Source organism: Pongo pygmaeus, chromosome 11 (assembly GCF_028885625.2).
Source record: "Pongo pygmaeus isolate AG05252 chromosome 11, NHGRI_mPonPyg2-v2.0_pri, whole genome shotgun sequence".
NCBI classification, from domain to species: domain Eukaryota; kingdom Metazoa; phylum Chordata; class Mammalia; order Primates; family Hominidae; genus Pongo; species Pongo pygmaeus.
This window is the reverse complement of record NC_072384.2, coordinates 33,422,883-33,445,346: the sequence shown is the minus strand read 5'-3', so window position 1 is coordinate 33,445,346 and position 22,464 is coordinate 33,422,883. Positions and strand designations below refer to the sequence as shown.

Genomic DNA, 22,464 nt, shown 5'->3' with positions numbered 1-22,464 from the left:
AGGCAGGCAGATCATTTGAGGTCAGGAGTTCGAGACCAGCCTGACGAATATGGTGAAAGCCCATCTCTACTAACCCATCTCTACTAAAAACACAAAAAAATTAGCCAGGCGTGGTGGCACATGCCTATAGTCCCAGCTACTTTGGAGGCTGAGACAGGAGAACTGCTTGAACTCAGGAGGCGGAGGTTGCAGTGAGCCAGGATCACACCACTGCACTCCAGCCTGGGCGACAGAGTGAGATTCCATCTCAAAAAAAAAAAAGTGGACTCCATGCCTGGAAAGGGGATGCTTAGAGATCTCCCCTTTTGACAAGTTCCTTTGGACTTTCTTATGCAACTGAGGTTGCCAAAGCACTGCCCTATTTCATTAATGCACTGCTGATATACAGCTAAAGTCAGAGAACGATTCATACTTTTCTTTTAAAACTAAGAAGATAAACTCAGTCACATTTGCACAAAACTTGGAGACAAACATAGTTACCATGTTCATCAGTGAAGTCTCTGGTTTCCCAATTTTTTCAACAGATAGTTCATTATTTTTTAAAAAATTAAAAAGACATTGATTTTACATTTACTTCCTTTATTTCCTTTGGGGAAGATTGGCAGTGCAACATTTGGCAACAGAAAGAAGAGCTGTGAGTGACTGAGGTCCCATGGCAGTGAGTGGGACCCACAGGGGATGAGTGAGTGAGGTCCCATGGCAGTGGGCGGGTCCCATAGGGCGTGAGTGAGGTCCCATGGCGGTTGGCGGGTCCCATAGGGCGTGAGTGAGGTCCCATGGCGGTTGACGGGTCCCATAGGGCGTGAGTGAGGTCCCATGGTGGTAAGCGGGTCCCATAGGGCGTGAGTGAGGTCTCCTGGTGGTGAGTGGGTCCCACACGGCATGCGTGAGTGAGGTCCCATGGCAGTGGGCGGGTCCCATAGGGCGTGAGTGAGGTCCCATGGCGGTGAGTGGGTCCCATAGGGCGTGAGTCAGTGAGGTCCCATGGCGGTGGGCGGGTCCCACAGGGGATGAGTGAGTGAGTTCCCATGGCGGTGAGCGGGTCCCATAGGGCGTGAGTGAGTGAGGTCCCATGGCAGTGAGCGGGTCCCACAGGGCACGGGTGAGTGAGGTCCCATTGCAGTGGGCGGGTCCCATAGGGCGTGAATGAGGTCCCATGGCGGTAAGTAGGTCCCATAGGGCGTGAGTGAGTGAGTTCCCATGGCGGTGGGCGGGTCCCACAGGGCACGAGTGAGTGAGGTCCCATGGCAGTGGGCGGGTCCCATAGGGGGTGAGTGAGGTCCCATGGCGGTAAGCGGGTCCCACTGGGCACGAGTGAGTGAGGTCCCATGGCAGTGGGCGGGTCCCATAGGGCGTGAGTGAGGTCTCATGGCGGTAAGCGGGTCCCATACGGCGTGAGTAAGTGAGATCCCACGGCAGTGAGTGGGTCCCATGGCGGTGAGTGGGTCCCATAGGGCATGAGTGAGTGAGGTCCCATGGCGGTGGGTGGGTCCATAGGGCGTGAGTGAGGTCCCATGGCGGTAAGCGGGTCCCATGGCGGTAAGCGGGTCCCATAGGGCGTGAGTAAGTGAGATCCCACGGCAGTGAGTGGGTCCCATGGCGGTGAGTGGGTCCCAATTGGCGTGAGTGAGCGAGGTCCCATGGCGGTGAGTGGGTCCCATGGCGGTGAGTGGGTCCCATGCCGGTGAGTGGGTCCCACAGGGCACGAGTGAGTGAGGTCCCATGGCGGTGTGTGGGTCCATAGGGCGTGAGTGAGGTCCCATGGCGGTGAGTGGGTCCCACAGGGCACGAGTGAGTGAGGGCCCATGGCAGTGGGCGGGTCCCATAGGGCGTGAGTGAGGTCCCATGGCGGTAAGCAGGTCCCACAGGGCGTGAGTGAGTGAGGTCCCATGGAGGTGGGCAGGTCCCATGGAGGTGGGTGGGTCCCATAGGGCATGAGTGAGGGAGGTCCCATGGCGGTAAGCGGGTCCCACAGGGCATGAGTAAGGTCCCATGGCAGTGAGTGGGACCTCACTCACTCACCTCTATGGGCTGCATAATTATGCAAAATGCAGGCATGCCCCAACCTTGAATCTTTCCAAACCTGGGATTGAGAAGGCCTAGAGGCAAGGTGAATCCAAGTGTACAGAACATGCAGGGGTAGGGTGCAGATTTGGCACCAGCCCAACTCACAACATCCTCAGATTCAGACTTCTGATCCTCTCTCCCAATGGAGTCCTGGAGCCTCACAAAGATCCAAACAATGGGATTGAAAGCAGAAGACATTCGTCACATAACTTTGAACATATATTCATTACCAGGCCACACCTATAATGTGCTATGTCTCCATATTTTTGTAACTCCTATTATTACCTTGTGAAAAGCATAACTATATTCTATTATGTTTCCTTGTGTTAAAAAGCATCCAGGTCTTCAATGTAAATATTTAAAACTGTCTATGGTGTTTCTAACCCTATGTACTTTTTCACTTTTTAAATACACTGAAAGGCTCAAATTATGGAGGTAGCCACTCTTCTCTTAATCTCTGAGAGGCCCAACCAGCAGAGTGGCTGATGGAGCAAACCCAGCACAAGCGTGGTCCTCTATCTACCACAGGGGATGAGAGGAAATCTCCAGGCACCGGTGTCAGAAGAAGCAAGGGACGGGGCCTCCCAATTATTAATAATATCTCCTTGCTTGGTGTCATGGCTGTCTTGCCTGCCCAGGGGCACCTATGGGCTGTGAATTAGACCGCTTCTGGGAATGGGGAGCAGAAACCAGGGGACAATTTACGTGGAGAACTTCTCTGCTGGACACCAGGAGAGCCAGAGCTCAGGAAAATATAGCATCATGATCCAGAGGGTTTGCTTTTTAGTATTCCCCCTTCTGTCTCAATGGCCTTGCTGACAGGGGTAAACACACTACTATCAAGATGCTAGGAGGCCAGGGAAAGGGAATATTTACATCTAGCACCTAAGTGCTCAGCATTCTGCCAGGAGCCTCACAGTGCTGACATCTGACAGCATCCCTGCCTGTTATCTGGTGATTCTCTTGGCCTCACCCCCACCCATTCTCACCCTCCAACCAGCTGACCCCTGTATACACCTGGCTTCCCTGCCTGCTGGCTTCCCATTGGTTCAGCCAACCAGGCACCCAGTGGGGAATCGGAGGAAGGAAGAGAGAGGTCTGGGTATTTCTCTCTGGCTCCCTCTCTCACTGGGTGCCACATCTTTAGGTAACATTCTTCCTTGACTATAGCTCCTTCTGGGCAGCCCCTCCTCCACAGTTCCAGGTCTCACTGCACTCCAGTAACTCTACTTCCTCCCCAGGCCCCTCAGCCCTAGAGGTGATAGGGCTTTTCCACTGCTATTAGTGCCTTGGTGGATCCCTCAACCTCTATAATTATTCCTTTCATTAGGCTTCATTCAAACCATCTGAGGTGAATTGTTTCCTGCCAGGAGCTCTGATACCGACTCTCATTTTCAATGTAATTGCTTTTGCAATTGAGATGAAACGCACAGATGTGGGTCTATAAGCATGTGGGGGCATTTCCAAGAGTTTATTAACCTGGTGTAAGTACTAGGTTTATAAAGAAGAGCTCACAAGGCTCATTCAACATCTGTGTGGCCTTGAACCCAACTCCAAATCCAACCAGATAACCATGGCAATCCCAAGGCATGGGTGTAGAGCCTCTAAATTCTGTCTGTAGTAGGTGCACAGGGATTTTTTTTTTACTCACCCTTGCTTTCTACCACATGCTTGCTAGTAGAAAAATCTCTGAGGGGCCTATAAAACATTTCAGCTTCTCTGGGGAGTAGAATCCACAAGGAGGATAATGGTAATAGCTGCCTGTCACTGATCTTGTACATTGCACAACAACCCTGTAAGGAAGCTTTCTTTATCTCCACCTAACAGATGAACAAAAAGATTCACAGATGGATAAGCAACTTGCCTGGGCCTGACCTCACGGCTGTTCTTTCCTTCCCATCGCACTATTTCTTAAAAGAGGGAAATAGGATCCATGGTCTCCAAGTTACTCCTAAATTAAGCCTGGAGGGATAAGCCTCCCCAGGCAAATCAAACACCAGGCTGGGCACGGTGGCTCATGGCTGTAATCCCAGCACTTTGGGAGGCCGAGGTGGGCAGATCATCTGAAGTCAGGAGTTCCAGACCAGCATGGCCAACATGGCGAAACCAAGAATCTACTAAAAGTACAAAAACAAAAATTAGCTAGGTGTGGTGGCGGGCTCCTGTAATTCCAGCTACTCGGGAGGCTGAGGCAGGAGAATCACTTGAACCAGGGAGGCAGAGGTTGCAGTGAGCCGAGATCACACTACTGCACTCCAGCCTGGGTGACAGAGACTCTGTCTCAAAAAAAAAAAAAAAAAAAAAAAAAAAACCGAAGAAAGAGAACTTAATTTCAAGGAACAGCTAGCTCAGAAAGCTCTCTATGATAGAAGTGAAAAACTGCATACAGTGTGTCCGTGTGTATAACATGTATAGTATAATCTCATCGTGGATAATGTATGGATGTGTGTATGTCTACAATGATTGTTTATGCACAAAGCTTGTCAGCAATAGTTTTTTCTGGGAAAGTGAGAGAGCCATGCTCTCCTGCACAGTTTGAATTTTCTGTCATAAGCATGAAACTTAATTTCTTATTTAAAGAATCAGAAAGGAAGAAGAGAGGGAAGAAGGTTGGTTTCTATGAACACTTAGACCAATGGTTCTCAACTTTCACTGCACACTGGAATCCCCTGGAATCAAGGGCAATCACCAGGGGAATCCTGAGATCTGCAGTTAATTAGTCTGGGGTATGGCCGGAGTGCTAGAATTCTTAAAACTCCCCCAGGTGATTCCAATGGGCAGCAAGGGTTGAGGACCACTGCATTATCAGTCAGGATAAAATATAGACCAGAGGCGACAGAGCAGGTGTCTTAACTTTTGCATGCTCTGGACGCCCCCAGCAGTCTGATGAAGCCCGTGGATGTTTCCTCAAAATAACATTTTTAAATGCATGAAATAAAACACCAAAGATTACAAGGCAAACAAACTGGATTTAGTTATCACAATATTTTTCCATTGTGATATGGTATGAGTGCTTCTTTATTAATACACCAAGTAACAAGATCTAAAAATGGCTTTATTATCTACCATCATTTTTAAGTAGTGAAGAGATCTCTGCAACAACTGTAGTGCGATATGGATTTATTAATGACAAAGGTCAAGGTATTTCTAATGTTACTTTGGTTTGTTGCCTATATTCACAATGGAAGAAAATGCCAAATTTCAGTTAGAACTCAGCGTCTATTTTTTTCCCATCGAAGCTTACAGACTGCCAGGCATAGAGGTAGAAGGAGGAGGACAGGGTGCCATCAGTGAACACAGTCATAGGACTTGCTCATCCCAACGCTGATTCTATTACCGGGTGTAAGACCTCAGACAGAAGGAAAGAAGACAACAAAACAAAAACAACTTCAATCACATGCTAATTTCCATTAGAGGCTGTTCCTTTTTTTTCTTTCTTTTTTTTTTTTTTTTATTAACTCTGTAAGGCTCCTTCAAGATACAAAAAAAGTACATTTCCTGATAACTACACTGTATATTTTAATTATGGCAATATTTTTCAAGTACAACTTCATGTGAAAAGATCTGTGTTTCTTCCACTAAAAAGACTCAACTGTGTTATCTGCCTCAAGACATCCATCACATGAATGCCAATATCTTAGGATTTAAAAGGGGGCTTTTTGAAACTTTCTAAGTATTTAATCAATAGGTTCCTTTTCATATAGAGCTACACTGCCTGCATAGACTGTGAACATGTTTTTTCTTTAATCTAAATTTGAAATAGCATTTACTATGTACTGAGCAGCTATTAGACTTCCATTACAGCACTGGGTTCTTTTCCCAAATCACAGTATTCTAATGCTCACATCCATGCTATACCATTATCCCATTTTACTAATAAAGAAACAAAATGACTAAGAACTTCAAAACAGCCTGATGGTACAAAATCACTCTCTCAGGAAAAAAGAAAGAGAGCGAGAGAGAGCAGGAACTCAAATTACATTAACATTCGTGTTGAAATTCCAGTTACAAATTAAAAGGGTTTTTTTTAACTAAACAATAAAATATTTTCTTCGGGTGGAAAGGGACCACCACACCCACTTATCCTAGCAACAGACTAAGCTGAGAAACTCAAAGACCTACTTTTCTTCATAGCCATACTTTTCTAATGACTCCAGAGTGACTTTTTAAATTCCTTCCATTCATGAAGTAATACAACACTCCAATGAAATGCAGAAGAGAATGGCATCCTCAGACCCAGCATGCAGGCACATGGCTGTGGAAGAGCGGTGGCCAGTCCCCAGGGCTGAAAGAAACCCAGCTGCCAATGCCGGTACCCAGTGATCCAGGAAGCCCTGGTCTATGTAAAGCAGCAAACAGGTTAGGGAGGTTCCCCAGGCCCTTTCACATCCATTAGAGACAACAGTAGCATTATCTTCAAACGGTAAGGTTCTCATTCCATAACTACCAGAGAGCTTTTCAAATGAGCCTAATCAATTTTTTTTTTTTTTTAAATAGGGTCCTGCTCTGTTGCACAGGCTGGAGTGCAGTGGTGCTATCATCGCTCACTGCAGCCTCAACCTCCTGGGCTCAAAAGACACTACCACCTCAGCCTCCCAAGTAACTAGCACTATAGGCTCATGCCACCACACCCGGCTAATTTTTGTATTTTTTTTTGTAGAGACAAGGTCTCACTATGTTGCCCAGGCTGGTCTAGAACTCCTGGGCTGAAGCAATCCTCCCACCTGGGCCTCCCAACCTGATGGGATTACAGACGTGAGCCACCACACCTGGCCTACTCAAACGTTTTCATTCTCAATGTTCTCAAGACTTATTTCCTTTTACTTAATATACGCAATGGGGTAGGAGGTATACGATGGCATTATTTTTTAAATTTTTTGTCTCCTATGAAATTAAGGCATTTAATGGGGATGGGGAGGCTCATAAAGAATGAGTTATTTCAACATCAGCCAAACACCACACTTAACTAAGAATGCCCAAAACTCTCCTTAAAGCAGAATAAAGACTGGAGTAAAGAACTCAGAAGAGAGAGATCACAGAGAAAAGACCAGGCTAACCAAAATCAAGGACACCTTAAAAAACTGTCTAACAGTAAGTCTCAGCAATGCACATTTTGTTCTCAACTTTGTTTTCCAGTAGGGTGGAAATGTACAAGAGTGAGTGTGAAGAGATTGGGGGTTGGGGGAAGATGTTAGGAAGAAGACAGAACTGGCATTCAGTAAGTCCTAGCAAGTTTAAGGGACTTTCATGTGTTTCATTAATTTTTCCCACAACCTCACCAGATAGATTAGCACCTCTTCAACTTTAAAATAAAACTGGAAATCAGAGAGGTTAAGCAACTTGCCCAGAGGCACACAGCTATAAAGAGCAGAGACAGAATTAGAACACAGATCAACCTGTCTCAGGGCCTCACTCTTTTTCCTGCCCCTCACTCCTCGGATCTTGTTAGTTATTTTCAGTTCAAATGTCAAGGCTCAGGAAAATTGCATCCCAGGTTCTCTTTTTTTGAGACGGAGTCTCGCTCTGTCACCCAGGCTGGAGTGCAGTGGCACAGTCTCGGCTCACTACAGCCTCCACCTCCTGAATTCAAGCGATTATCCTGCCTCAGCCTCCCAAGTAGCTAGGACTACAGGCGCCTGCCACCACGCCCAGCTAATTTTTTGTATTTTTAGTAGAGACGGGGTTTCACCGTGTTAGCCAGAATGGTCTCGATCTCCTGACCTCGTGATCTGCCCGCTTCAGCCTCCCAAAGTGCTGGGATTACAGGCGTGAGTCATTGCACCCGGCCCGCATTCCAGGTTCTTTAAACAAACACACACACACACACACACACCTTACTTCGGTTATAATTCCTTGGAAGGAAGGGGAAAACATCAATGCATATCCAAGAAGTCAGAGAGGAGGGGGAAAAAAGGAGCAAACAGCCCAATTTTCCAAAAGACCAAGGTGGGGGTTGGGATGGATTCCAGAAAATAGTGACATTGGTGAAGATTCAAGTTCCACAAGTGAGTATTCAGCAGATGGTTTGTGATCACTTTTAAAAGGTGGTCTGCACAGCAGAATGAATTTAGAAAGAACCAAGCAGGCCAGCATGACCTCATGCCTGTCCGTATTGGAAGAGACCCCTTGTTTGGTCAGAACACAGGGCATCTGTTTCCACAAGCCATAAGACCCATTTCCCACATCACGACATCATCACTCCAAAGGACTCACCCAGGAGCCGTCCAAGCCAGTACTTTCCAAGATGATTTTGGTCCCATAGCTCATCAGTCAAAAATGAGCATGCATCCCTTATATATGACTTATTTTAAAATTAAAAACATGTACTACTGCCAAATTATAAATATGAGTACAATTTAAGACCTTACTTTTTAGGGAAGAAAATATATATAAATTAAAGCTTTTACATTTTCTTCCCATTCCCCAAAGGATTATCCTGAGCACCAAATGTTGGAACTTAGTGCGTGATATGGTTTGGATCTGTGTTCCTGCCTGAATCTCATGTAGAATTGTAATCCCTAGTGTTGGAGGTGGGGCCTGGTGGGAACTAATTGGATCAGAGGGGCGGAGTTCTCATGAATGGGTTAGCACCATCCCCTAGGTGCTATTCTCCTGATAGTAAGTTATTGTGAGATACTGTTGTTTAAAAGCATGTAGCACCTCCCGCCTCTCTCTTCCTCCTGCTCTGGCCATGGGAAGTGCTGGCTTCCCTTCACCTTCTGCCATGATTGTGAGTTTCCTTGTACCTCCCCAGAAGCCGAGCAGATGGCCAGCGTCATGCTTCCTTACAGCCTGTGAAACTGTAAGCCAATTAAACCTCTTTTCTTTATAAATTACCCAGTCTCAAGTATTTCTTTAGAGCAGTGCAAGAACAGACTAATCCAGTGACCTAGATGCCGCATAGTGGTTGCTTGGAGCCCAGTGAGCTTCATCTTCACCCGGCATCCCTGACACACCTTGTCCTGGCCTCTACTCCCAAGGCTGATGGCTGCTTTTCCTCCCTGAGCATCCCAGAATCACTTCTTTCCATTTCCTCCCCCAGCATAGCCTTTCCCTCCTAAATTCCCTCACCTCCCTGAACTTGTTACAATGTCTTCTTCTCCCCTACATCCCTATCTTCTCACTGTAATAATTACCCAGCAAAATCCTTACGTTGTAACAGCAAACTGTGCCTCCATTTCACAGTCTACCTTCTCTTCTGCATTCAGGCAGTTCAATAGTACCAGAAAGATTAAATGAATACACAGTAACCACATAAACATTGTTACCAGGTTACTGCACACCCTCCTCTCCTACAGATCTTCTAACACAGTAACTAGGATTTTTCTTGTCTTCAGCCAGCTCCATTTCCCTTTATCCTCAGCCAACCATTCCAGTCCAGCACCACCCTTCCACCCCTCTATTTCCAGGCGCCTGCCTGCTGTTCCTCATCCATCCACTCAACCATTCCTTCATTCATTCCAATGCTTCCCAGGCATCCAGGATGCGCCGAGCGCGGTTTCAGCTCACAGTGAATCCTACATCCTAGGAAACAAGAACATGTCAGGAGTTGGGAAGATCATGAACACAAAGCTCCCTGTTACAAAATAGGGAGCAAGCAGGGGCCAGAGATACAACCCACCTCACTCCCTGCCCACTTCTGCCCTCTCCCGTGCTTTTTCAAATTGAGATATTAATAAAATCCACATAACACGGAATCAGTTCTTTAACAGTACACAAACTTAGCGGCATTGAGTATGTTCACCATGTTGTGTGACCATCACCTCTATCTAGTTCCAAAACATTGATATCACCACCCCCCACCCCACCAAATAAAACCCGGATCCATCAAGCATTCTCCACAGGCCCCTGCCCCCAGCAACACTAATCTGCTTCCTGTCTCTGCGGGGTCACCTATTCTGTGTATTCCATGTCCGTGAGTCATCCCGTTACCATTCCAATTCAGAAACAGCCCTGCCTCCCTTTGGTGCTCTCCCAGCCTCCTCGAGGAGGGCCTGTCTCACATTTGTCCTCACACCCCCATGCCCCCTCCGGCCTGTATCTCTAAAACCTCAGAACAGGCTCTCTAAGCCTTTGAGCAATTCTATCACTCTTGAAAAAAACCAAAACAGGGCCAGGTGCAGTGGTTCACACATGTAATCCTAACACTTTGGGAGGTCAAGGCAGGAGGATCAATTGAGGCCAGGAGTTTGAAACCAGCCTGGGCAACACAGTGAGACCTTGTCTTTATCCCACCCCTTCTCCGCAAAAAAAGAGTTAAAAAACAAAAAACCAACAAAACAAACACTTCCCTGACATTCCTTCCTCTGTCAAGACAGCCCCAACACCTTCCTTCCCTACTCAGCTTCTGATTCATTCCATGGGATTTGCAACTTGCCAAAACCAATAAAAACGCAGAAGGCCTTGGCTCCCCCGTGCCCTTTGGTCTTGTGAAGCATGTGACCTCAGATAATTATTGGTTTTGCCCCTCTGCACCTCAGTTCACTCATCTGCAAAATGGAGATCCAAGTAACATTTACCTCACTGGATTTGTATGATGAATCGGAACTACCTGAGTGCTCCCAAATGTCCCCAGCACACTGTAAGGGCTCCAATGTTGTCACTATGGTCAAGATGATCTGTCCCATAAAACCCCATGGGCCTGCTCTGCTCAGGCGGGGCCGGGCCTTTCTGGCCATTGGTTCTCTTTGGCTCAGCCTGTAAATGCAGAAATCTTCCAAGAATTGGCTCTTCCAGGTTAACACTCTTTTTGGGGTGGTATCATCTGGTCTCCTGACTTTAACCACTATCAATGCCAACAACACCTAAACCACAGGGCCCCACCCTTCCCCTCTCAGGCTCAGCACAGCTTTGCACTCACATGGGAACACCTGGGCAACTCGTCAGTAACCTCAGGAGGCCCTGAACTCTGCAAGACCAGAATTAAGCGTCATCCTCCCCTTGCACTCCTCAGCCACCTCTCCTCACTCCCTCCACTTCAAGTTCCCCTGCTCTCCCATGGGGACCACTGCAGTACCCTGCCCCTGCCACTCCACCTCCTGAGCCAGGCTTGCTCCTGTTCCCTCCTTTTCACACTGCAAGCAGAACAGACCATCTGAAAACCAAATCTGCCCAAGCCATGCACCTTTCAGGTGCTCTCCACTGCTCTCAGGAGCAAGTCCAAATGCATTCCCAAGGAAGGCTTTTCCTGACCTCGCCCCATCCCCAGCAGCTCCTGCTCTGTCCTCTAGGCTCTGGGAATGCTGACTGCTGCCAGCAATGCTGGAGTTAGCCCACATGGCCCCTGCTGGCAATGTCTTTCCCACCCCATTCTCACAAATCCCGCATATCTTTCAAGGCTCAGTTCAGCCACCACCACCTCAAGGAAGCCTTTTCTGATGCCCTAGATTAGACTAAGCCCCCTCCCTGCCTGCAATTCACTGACATTAGTGTGAGTCTGTTTTCCTCATTAGGCTGTAAGCTCCCCGAAGACCTTGTTTATTTCCTCCATCTACCCATTCATCTACCCATCCATCCACCCACCCACCCATCTATCCATCCACTTACCCATCCAACTATCCATCTATCTATTCAACAAAAATGTCCCAAGAGCCTACATTAGGCTAAGCAATAGGAATATAATAGCTAATAAGATGGACAAGGTTGCTGCCCATCAATGGAGGCAGACAAAAACATGTGACCACCACAACCCCCCATATTAGTCCATTTTTCTGCTATAACAATACCACAGACTAGGTTATTTACAAAAATAGAAGTTTATTTGGCTTATAGTTCTGGAGGCTGAGAAGTCTAAGAGTGTGGTGCTTGGCATCCGGTGAGGGTCTTCTTGCTGTGTCAGAACATGGTAGAAAAGCATATGAGACCGAGAGGGAAGTGGGCTGAACACATCCTTTCTATCAGGAACCCTCGATAACCCTCTCAATAACTAACCCATTCCCTGGATAACAGCATTAATCTCTTCATCAGGGCAGTGCCCTCATGATCTACCTGTTTTTAAAGGCCTCACTTCTCCATTCTGCTACAATGACAACTAAATCACATTTGTTTAGGAAGGAATATTCAAACCATAGCACCTCCACAGCAACCACACAGTGTGGGTTCTGGAGCCAGGTTCCCTAGGTTGAAATTCTGGCTCCTTCACTTGTTAGCTATGAAACCTGGGGCAAATTACTTAACCTCTCCGTGCCTTAGTTTCCTCCTCTCTCTAATCAGAACAGTAGTGCCCAGCTAGCACTTTTTTTTCCTGCTAATTCATTTTGCTAATGTATTTCATGAATAGATAAATCAATGGAAAGTATCCAGAACACTGCCTGGTACAAGTTAGCTATTCTCCGATTATTGGAGCAATGGGACTGCTTATGACATGGCCCCACCCCGGATGTGGGCACAGGTGTTATGTTAACCTTTGTGCCCTGTTTCTGATATAAAGTACTCATCAAATGTTTACTGAGTCACACTGGTAAGCCCTACAAGAATGGCTCATTGGCTCGGCATTAAAGACTTTTAGAGCTGGTAGTCACGCTGGATAACATCTGACCCAACTCGCCCACTTTTGTGGAAGAGACAGAGGCTCACAAAGTGGCAGCGAGAGCATCAGTCCCCAGATCTCCTGACTTGCCAGCCAGTGCCTTGTCCCCCATTCTAAGCAGACTCATGGTGCCCACAGCAGCACAGCTGCTCCACATCGTCCCACCTCTCCTTTCCCACGGTGGAACGGCCACAGCTCCAATACCCAGGCTGCCTCCTTCTCCGCTGGCTTTGCCTTCTCATGCCTCTCTTTTTTCTTTTTCTCCCTGTTTTGTAGCCAGTGGTTCTCCTATTTCCAGGGAGAGAGCTGACCATTCATAAAGACAGCCAGAGATCACTGTCCTCTTCTTCAGGGAGTGGCTCACACAACCCAGTGGGGTAGGTGCAGGCCGTGAGCCCCCAAGTGCCTCTCCAGGTCCTGCTGGTCACTCCTGATGGAGGAAGGACTTTTTCTTCATCACCAGCAAGTTTCACTTTACTTACTTTAGGATTCATGCTTTTACAAGTGCTCCAAGGGTCAGAAGGCAGGTCCTCCCTAAACCTGGGTGTAGAAGGAAGGCCACGTAACAGCTCTCAACTAAAAGCTGTTCACAAATGGCCAGCAAGCGCATAACCAGCACCCTCCCTCTGCTTGCTCTGGGTTGCCAGCAGTGGCCTGGCCTGTGGATGGCATGTCATCCTCTGGCACTGCTGCCCTGATGACAAGTGGTAATCTAGCAGGGCTGTTTTATAGTCTTCGGTATTTACAGAACCACTCTGTTATGAAACTTTTACTTTTGCACCTCAGCTGGCTTAGAAGGCTGCAAGAGAACACGACACTGCGAACAAATAATTCCTGGGATGCTGTGCGAGGTTTTTCATTCCTTTTCATGACTGGCCTGTAATATCATTTATAAGAACCCTGCACTTCATCCGTCTTCATGTCTGAGCCTCCGCTGGGTGTGTTCGCACGCCTGTGTCTGAAGCTCACAGAGGCACAAAGGCTTGTCACAAGCCCCAGCATGGCAAAGCAGTGTATTTAAGGGCTGGGATTTTTACCTGAACATCTCAGAGTAATGACTATACCATACACAAAATTGCCTCATTGATAGCAGCCACAGCCAGAGTGCTAAAAACAAGAGTAGTAAATTTGTATCTACATACCTTACTATTAAAGAATTCATCTACCATTCTGGATCTTAACAGCCACAGGCTATGAAGATGTTTGCCCTGGATATGAGATTCTGTGACTCGTACTCTGTCTTTCTTATAAATGCTAAAGCAGACCCATTGTTTTAAACAATGGAAAACCATTTTTATGAAGGAAGAAACTGTCTTTCCAACAAAACCCTTTCCATGTTTTTACATGAAAGAAGATCTCTAGTAGACATTTCTCTGGCCAAAAAAACCTTTCGCCTAGCCTTAGAGAATTTCTCTTTGGCTGTATTCTTAGAGCAGAACTCATCTTCAGAAGGTTCTTCCATCTGTGCCTTACCAATTCATTTGCAGACAGAGTGGCCTGATCTAACAGCATGTAATGGAAAGTAGGCACGATTTAAGATCAGAGACCTGCATTTAACCCCCCAATCTGTACCTTATCAGTAGGGGGACCATATATCCCCTTTTATGCCTGTTATCCCAGCATAATCATCAATAGCACCCCTCTTCACTCTCAAAAGCATCCTGATTTGGATGATAAATTATATGACCACCTTGCTTATTATGTGAGTCACCCCAGACAACATACTTCACTTTCCCACATGAGTTTCACGTTTGTCCAGTGAAAATAAGGGACGCTAATATACGTGGTTATCCCAAGCATGACATTAGACAGTGTGCACGAGACACGGTCACAGGAGGACCCAGTATTGCCCGTACACCAGCTACCATGCTCAAAAGGTCTGTTCTCAGAGAGAAAGTATTCATTTGTATGTGTGAGGTCTTCTCCTTTTGGTTGTCAAGTTGAAGACAGGACCTATATTTTCCACTTTCTACTGTGATATGGTCTATAAAATGGTAATGGGATCTATCCATGTCCAGCAGCTGCACAATTAATTCTGTCATCCATCTGACCAGAAGATGGCCCACACACGGGTACTTTAACTCCTACACTTTAGACCTTCTGGACTTTATTTATGCTCTCCACAAAGTAGGATTAAAATCAAAAATTCACCCCAAGCCAAACCTCTATGAAACAGTCCGAGTGAATGTGGTTCGGAGTGGGGGAGAGGAGTGGTCAGAGATCCTACAGACTGAATCACTACCTCTTAGCGAGTAAATTTGATGAATTTCTTGCTTTCTCAAGCCAAAAAAAAAAAAGGGCAATGATAGAAGAACAGCTTCTTAATAAAATTATGTTAGGTATCTCACTTTAAAAATTATGCCTAGGTCAGACTCACCTCTATAATCTCAGGACTTTGGGAGGCTGAGGTGGGAAGATCACTTGATCCCATGAGTTTGAGACCAGTGACCAGTGACCAGTGCCACTGCCCTCTAGCCTGGGCAACAGAGCAAGACTCTGTCTCAAAACAAAAAAAACAGGCCTAATTGTGCCAACAATCTTGAACACAAATCTGTAATATCAATCAGTGACTCAGAAAGCAACAGAACTTTGCTATTTCCATTTGCAAGAAAGAAAAGAAAGAAAGACGAGATGCTATCCCTTCATTGATAAACTTGTTAAATACAAATACCTTCTCTTTAAACAGTAAGAATATAATGTAATGTAACTGCCTCAATGATAAAACTGACCAATAACAAAACCCATAGAAAAATGAAGCAGAAAAAAAAATAGAGACTATTCTAGTCCAAGCTTCAGCTTAATATCTTTTTAAACAAAGAACGAAAAATTATTATTCCCATCATCTTTTAATATGGTTATCCGAAGGATTTGTGTTGAATACGAGAAATCCCTCCCCACTCTGACTTCTAAAGAAACAGGAAGGAAATGTTCAGCATTTTCATGCTCTAAATATAGCTATGAGAGGAAAGAGATGCCCATGGCAGCACAGCAATGACTTCGAGTCTGCAGCCCGACGAGGTGCAGTACAATAAGCTCTTCTGTGGACAGAGTCATTTCCTATCAAGAGAAGTTTCTAGAAACAGAAAAGGGCTGACTCCACTCTCAGAAATCCAGGTACAGCAGCGGCAGAGCACCCTCTGGGCTGGACTCACTGAGTGGCAAGCGGGAAGCCAAGAGGAAGTGCATTCCTATGGCGCTACCTCCAAGCCAAGCCCCAATTCCTAGGGGATACCCCTCTCTCCAAAGCCATACGCCAACAGGAAAACACCCCTGGCAACCATGTGCACAACATATTTATTGGGCAGAGGGGTATTTCTTAGAGTGCTGTTGATGATATAACCTTAAAGCATACCAAGAGGAAAACGGGGTTAATGTGTATTTAGGGCATTTTCCTGCAGAATGTCTGTGGGTTTTCTCCACTTGAAAAATTGAAACTGAAGCTGAAATCAGACTTCTGTTTAGGATTCAGATAATTAGGACATTTGGCTTTAAATGAATCACATACCTTGTAGTGACAGATACTGCCTTGCTAGAGAAACGTTCTGACAAACTTGCCTCCTTGCATATGATAAAAGAGTGAGCCAAGAATAGAGCTCAATTCTTTGACCAGGTCTAAGATAAAAACTTGGAGATAAGCCCACACCCACTCTACAAATGCAACTGACAGCCTTGGAGAAAGCCCAAGTCAGGAGGAGGTCACCTCTTGATGAAGAGGAGGGAAAGGGGAGCAGTGGGTGTGCAGGGTCTAGAACACACCACAATTCTACTGTACCCCTTGGCGAACTAGGGGCAGCCTATGGACCCCTTCTCAGAAAGATTTTTTTAATGCATAAAATAAAATACACAGTACTGCAAAGGAAATCAATTATATTGAAATACAGTTACCAAAATATTTTTTATATTTATTTATTTATTTTATTTATTCATGTATTTTGAGACAGAGTCTCACCCTGTCGCCCAGGCTGGAGTGCAGTGGCAGGATCTCAGCTCACTGCAACCTTTGCCTCTGGGGTTCAAGTGATTCTCCTGCCTCAGCTACCCTAGTAGCTGGGATTACAGGCACCCGCCACCATGCTCAGCTAATTTTTTATTTTTGGTAGAGACAGGATTTTGCCATGTTGGCCATGCTGGTCTCAACCTCCTGGCCTCAAGTGGTCCGCCCGCCTCGGCCTCCCAAAGTGCTGGTATTACAGGCATGAGCCACCGCGTCTGGCCCCCAAATTTTTTTTTTTAATTGTGATAAGGCAATACCTGCAGCTTGTATCTTAACACATTAAATAACACTATCTAGCAACAGGTGCAACAACCACCATAATTTCAAAGTGGTGATGAATACTGATATTTCAACACACCTGTTAATCATCTCTAATGTGACATGAAAATATTAGATTTCTATTGGTGACAAAGTCACAAACAGCACTAATACTACTGTGACTTATGCCCAACCTTCCAAAGTGAAAGAATTGCCAAATTTTGGCTAGAAGTTAGTGAAAATGAAAGTGTAATATTTTCCCATGCAAGTTCACAGGTCTCCCTGAAACCTTGTGCAGTTATGAAACTCAGGTGACAACCTAATTTTGCCTTCCATTCCTGCAGTTTTTCCAGAATAATGCAGAGACCTACATGGGAGCCACGGCCCAGCAAGAGCCAAAAACTACCTGTATGCATGGGAGGGTGGAGGTTGTACAACAAGGACAGTCCACCACCCATGGGTGTGGCTCGGGGAGGAGCACTATGGGACCAATATCTCTATTTCTGCTATACCCCATACATGGGCCAAGGTTTTTTTTTTTTTTTTTTTTTGAGACGGAGTCTCACTCTGTTGCCAGGCTGGAGTGCAGTGGCGCGATCCCGGCTCACTGCAACCTCTACCTCCCGGGTTCAAGCAATTCTCCTGCCTCTGCCTCCCAAGTAGCTGGGACTACAGGCACGTACCACCACGCCCAGCTAATTTTTGTATTTTTAGTAGAGATGAGGTTTCACCATGTTGGCCAGGATGGTCTCGATCTCTTGACCTCGTGATCTGCCCGCCTCTGCCTCCCAAAGCGCTGGGATTACAGGCGTGAGCCACCACACCAGGCCGGTTTGCTTTTTTTTAAAATGCTTCACATTAAAAGTATTAATTCAGCTGAATCATTGGGCTAGAGAAAAAACATTACTTTACAATTCATTTCCCCTAGTGCAGTGTTCTAAACCCTATCAGCCCCAAAGCCCCTGGGGCTTACAGTGAGCTTATAACACTCTTTACTATCTGAACCAAATGCTCAGATAACCTACCTAAACACAATTTCAAACATATACATTTAATGTCCTAAGATTGACAGAAAAGACAATAAAGGAAAGTAATTTATGACAAATCTAATGTATTTCAATATGCAATTAGCTGGGCCAGACCACTCTAAAAGACATAATGGAGCCATTAGATGCCTTCATTTTAATGTGAAATTTTTAAAATGTGTCATGTCAGCTACAAAGATGGACTAACACAGGTGATGTGCTAATTCTACAGGTAACATGAGTTTCCAAAATGGTAAATTTCCTAACAAAAGAAAGCACAATCTTTCTTCATTAACTGGAAAAGTTGATGTTTACTTAAAATGTGCAACAATTATTTGCTTATACCTAAGTTAGGTCTAGGTTCAGATTTTGCTTGTCCATGATTGTCTAGTGGGTAACAGGAAACATTTTGTGATACACAACTGCGCTACCCATTACAGATGTTTAGCATCCCTGGTCCCCATCCAATAAATGCTAGTGGCTCTCCTCAATCACTGACAATCAAAATTGCCCCCCCAAATTGTTGAAATGCCCCCAATAACGTTGTAGGGCCTGGGACTAGACCAGAGTCCTCTCTCCAGGTGCCACACCCTGCCCACCCCTGGGTGATCTCAAGCTGGGCACTGAGGGAAAACCAGAACGGGCATTACAAAAGAAAGATCAGCCTTATTGTGTGGCTTACACCCTGTAACAAATCCCCTTACCCAGAGTTCTGCCCTTGGGACAAGAAAAGCAGAATACGCAGGGAGGAGAATTAAGCAGCCAGACACCTGGAAGCAGAAAGGAGAGCAACAAGGATTTCTGGGGTTCCTAGAGCCTCGATCCCAGGCTGCAGGGGGCTCCTGGACCCTATCCCTGTGTTCCTAATATGAGTTCTCTCCTTCCACTGAAGCAAGGTCTGACAGGTTTCTGTTGCTAGCACCCAGAAGAATCTTTATTAATTAAAGGCATCCAACCACCTGGAAGGACAGCCATCCATCTGAACAAACGGCAGCAGCTAACACCAAAAACGCTTAGGAGTGAAACCATCCCCACAGGGTTAAGAATTGCATGCCAGGTTCTGGACTGAAATATGGTTACAATGAAGCACTAGTCAGGCTGCACCTTGGCCCGCTTTCCTGTTGCTAAAAGTCACATAGCACTAGATAGTGGCCATTTGCATCCCCATTGTTCCTATGAGTAGGATTTCTGATATTGAGGTCATTAAGACAGTTTAGGAATTGATTTGCAACCCCATTGTTCCTATAGACAGGATCTCTGACAGTAGTATCATAAGGCCTTTTTTTTAAAGGATGGGTTAAAATGTTCTCAGACCCTGAATGCCAACAACCAGTTTGAAGACCCCCACAGAGGAACGGATCAGCATGAGAATGCAGGTGGTTCACGTCCCTGCCCCATGTTCACCCTGCACTTTTCGACCAATCAACAACCTCCAAGCTTGCCCCTTTCCAAAACCCTTAAAAACTCTAACCCAAACTCCTCAGAGAGATGGATTTGAGGTTTCCTCCCCTCTCCTCATTCGGTGGCCCTTTGATTAAACCTTTCTCTGCTGCAACCCAGTTTCTCTACATATTGACTTGCTGTGTGCAATCAATCTATTAAGATCACAGGATAACCTATTCTAATGTCAATAAATGGACCTTATTTGGGGGATGTTTCTCAGATTTTACCTAAGCTCTTCATGCTGTAGTTTAAGCTCATTTATTTTGATTCCATTCTCACTGACAATAAATAAATGGGCCAGGGACCATCCGTCACCTGAGATTCTACAAAGACATATCCACATCCCTCTGAAGTTCTTCTGCCTCAGCTCTTTCTCATCAATCCCATGAGGCACACAACATAAATAACAATGTTGTCCTTTCTTGACAGGCTTGGAAAAATGAAGGTATTGGAGAAATTTGGCCTTTAAGGAGCCAATTAAATCTGAGTTTTAAAAAAATTCCAAAGTCTTTTCAACCACAGAAGTCCATGATTTAATGTCTCTAAATTTTATTCTGCTCAGATATAATACCACCCTAATTCAGAAATGTGGCAATAAGGCCCAGCTGCCAGAAAGGTGTTGTAAGAGAAGCTAGGATCACTGTGTCTTTGCCTTTCCCACTAATAGACTCCATTATATCACCAAAAAAGGCACTGCTGGGATCTAATGAATAAATAACTAGCACTTGAATGGAATTTGTGTCCATTTTAATTCCAGTTAGTTTCCACTAGAAAGCCTTATTTAAAAATAAATTAAGAAGGGGGGGGCATAACACTATTTATAATGAAACAATTTAGAAATGATTGAAAAGTTTCCTATATAAGCCAATCGGGTGCAATGTTAGATGGCAAGGACCTAATTGTTGATTCCAAGGAAACAGAGAAGAGTGAGTTTTCACATCTGCCAGATGTGTTCACTATCATTTCTACAAGGGTATGAGGAGACCGAAGGGTCACTCGAACAGGGTCTTCCAAACAGAAGGTCACAACTAACTGATGGGTTATGAAATCTATTCAGTGCAAAGGTCAGAAAACTTTTTCTTCTCGGGCCAGAGAGTAAATACTTGAGGCTTTGCAGGCCAGATCATCTATATCAGTCACAACCACTGGCCTCTGCCATTGTAGTGTGAAAGTAGCCATAAACAACAGAAGAACAAATGGGATTGGGTATGTGCCAATAAAACTTTATTTACAAAATAGGCAGCCAATCACCTGTCGCCTGACCTCTGACCAGAATTTTTTAAGACAATGAAATAGAACAAAATAGAAAACACCAGAGGCCACGATAAAGGTTAAGTACTTTTTATGAAACTTTTCTTGCTGTTATCTACTTACATATGTGAGTTCTCATTCAGCATGTATTTCTTACTCCAGGTTGCGGTCAAAAACCACCATATTAGAAGACAAACAGTTTCAGAAAGGAAAACTAGTCTGTTTCTGAGTGCAATTGGTAAAAATATAAAGGATTTTAATGGTTTTTAAAAAGGGAAAAAGGGGCAGATATAATGGACAAGTTCTTGAACCTAAGTACAATCTTAAAAGAATATTAATTAGTTACAAGTAACAAAAGGATTTTTAAAAGGACACTAAAATTACTTTCTACACTATTCAAACATCTGATATGAGCCGTGCATCAGTTAACCACTGCTCTACAGCAAACTTCCCCCAAACTCAGTGGCTTACAACAACCACGGATGATTTACACATCTCTACAAGTCAGCCAGTGGGTGATTCAGGTGACCGTGGCCGACCTAGACCTGCTCAGGAGACAGCACACAGCGGACAGGTCAGACAGCATTGGCCGATCTAGGATGGAATCGGCAAGCACAAACCTGGCCCCCTCCACTGGGCTAGCCTGGGCACGATCTCATGGAGGTGGCGGGGTCTGAATGTGCAAGCCCAGTCGTGTAAAAGGCAATCAGAAACAGTCGCTTTTTACAACTGTTTATATACAGCATGTGCTAACATCCCACTGGCCAAAGCAAGTCACATAGCCAAAAGGGGGCGGGGGACCAGGGTGGGGGAAGAAGGAAGGAGGAAGAGAACCTGCAAAGTTATAGGGCAAAGAGTGTAGATAGTGGATACAGGGAGTTCAGGGAGGCCATTAACAGAGGCCGATAGTAAAAAAAAAAAAAAAAATCAATCTAGCACAGGCAAATATTTATCGTTTATCATCATCACCCTGGCAGAAGCAGAGAGGTTTTACATTATTTTAACGTTTTCCATTACCATTTCTCACTGTGTTTTTGCCTTATCGCTTGTAAGGCAGAAAAGCAGAGTGGAAAAAATGCCAATTTTGGGAATTCAGCCTTTTGTACCCTGGCTCTGCCACTTCTGGCTGTGTGACCCTGGGCAAGTTTCCTTTGCACCTCAGTTTCCCCACTGTAATAGCAATGTGTCCGGAATTGGTGAGTTCTTGGTCTCACTGACTTCAAGAATGAAGCCGTGGACCCTCGTGGTGTGATGGTTCTTAAAGGCAGCGTGAGCCAAGTTTGTTCCTTCTGATGTTCAGACGTTCGGAGTTTCTTCGTTCTGGTGAGTATGTGATCTTGCTGGCCTCGGGAGTGAAGCTGCAGACCTTCCCAGTGAGTGTTACAGCTCATAAAGACAGTGTGGACCCAAAGAGTGACCAGCAGCAAAATTTATTGCAAAGAGCAAAAGAACAAAGCCTCCAGACTATGGAAGGGGACCCCAGGGGGTTGCCACTGCCAGCTCAGGCAGCCTGCTTTTATTCCCTTATCTGGCCTCACCCACATCCTGCTGATTGGCCCATTTTACAGAGAGCTGATTGGTCCATTTTGACAGAGTGCTGATTGGTGCATTTACAATCCTTTAGCTAGACACAAAATCCAAGTCCCCACTAGATTAGCTAGACACAGAGCACTGATTGGTGCGTTTACAAACCTTGAGTTAGACACAGAGTGCTGATTGGTGCATTTTTACAATCTTTTAGCTAGACACAAAAGTTCTCCAAGTCTCCACTAGATTAGCTAGACACAGAGCACTGATTGGTGCATTTACAAATCTTGAGCTAGACAGAGGGTGCTGATTGGTGCATTTACAAACCTCTAGCTAGACATAAAAGTTCTCCAAGTCCCCACTAGATTAGC

The 22,464-nt window shown here is 45.4% G+C and overlaps 2 protein-coding genes across 6 annotated transcripts in view; both read right to left on the bottom strand.

Moving 5' to 3' along the window:
• The window catches only part of MGAT5 (alpha-1,6-mannosylglycoprotein 6-beta-N-acetylglucosaminyltransferase), a 339,082-nt gene that overhangs the window by 305,155 nt on the left and 11,463 nt on the right, over positions 1-22,464 (bottom strand). The gene's annotated exons all lie outside the window — the stretch shown is intronic.
• LOC134737678 (putative proline-rich protein 21) overlaps positions 502-22,464 on the bottom strand; it is a 32,400-nt gene continuing 10,437 nt past the window's right edge. Inside the window, exon 2 of the mRNA XM_063647392.1 lies at positions 502-22,420. Within this exon, the coding sequence (XP_063503462.1) occupies positions 580-1,980 (1,401 nt within the window). The 5' untranslated portion in view covers positions 1,981-22,420 and the 3' untranslated portion in view covers positions 502-579. The remainder of the gene's footprint in view (positions 22,421-22,464) is intronic.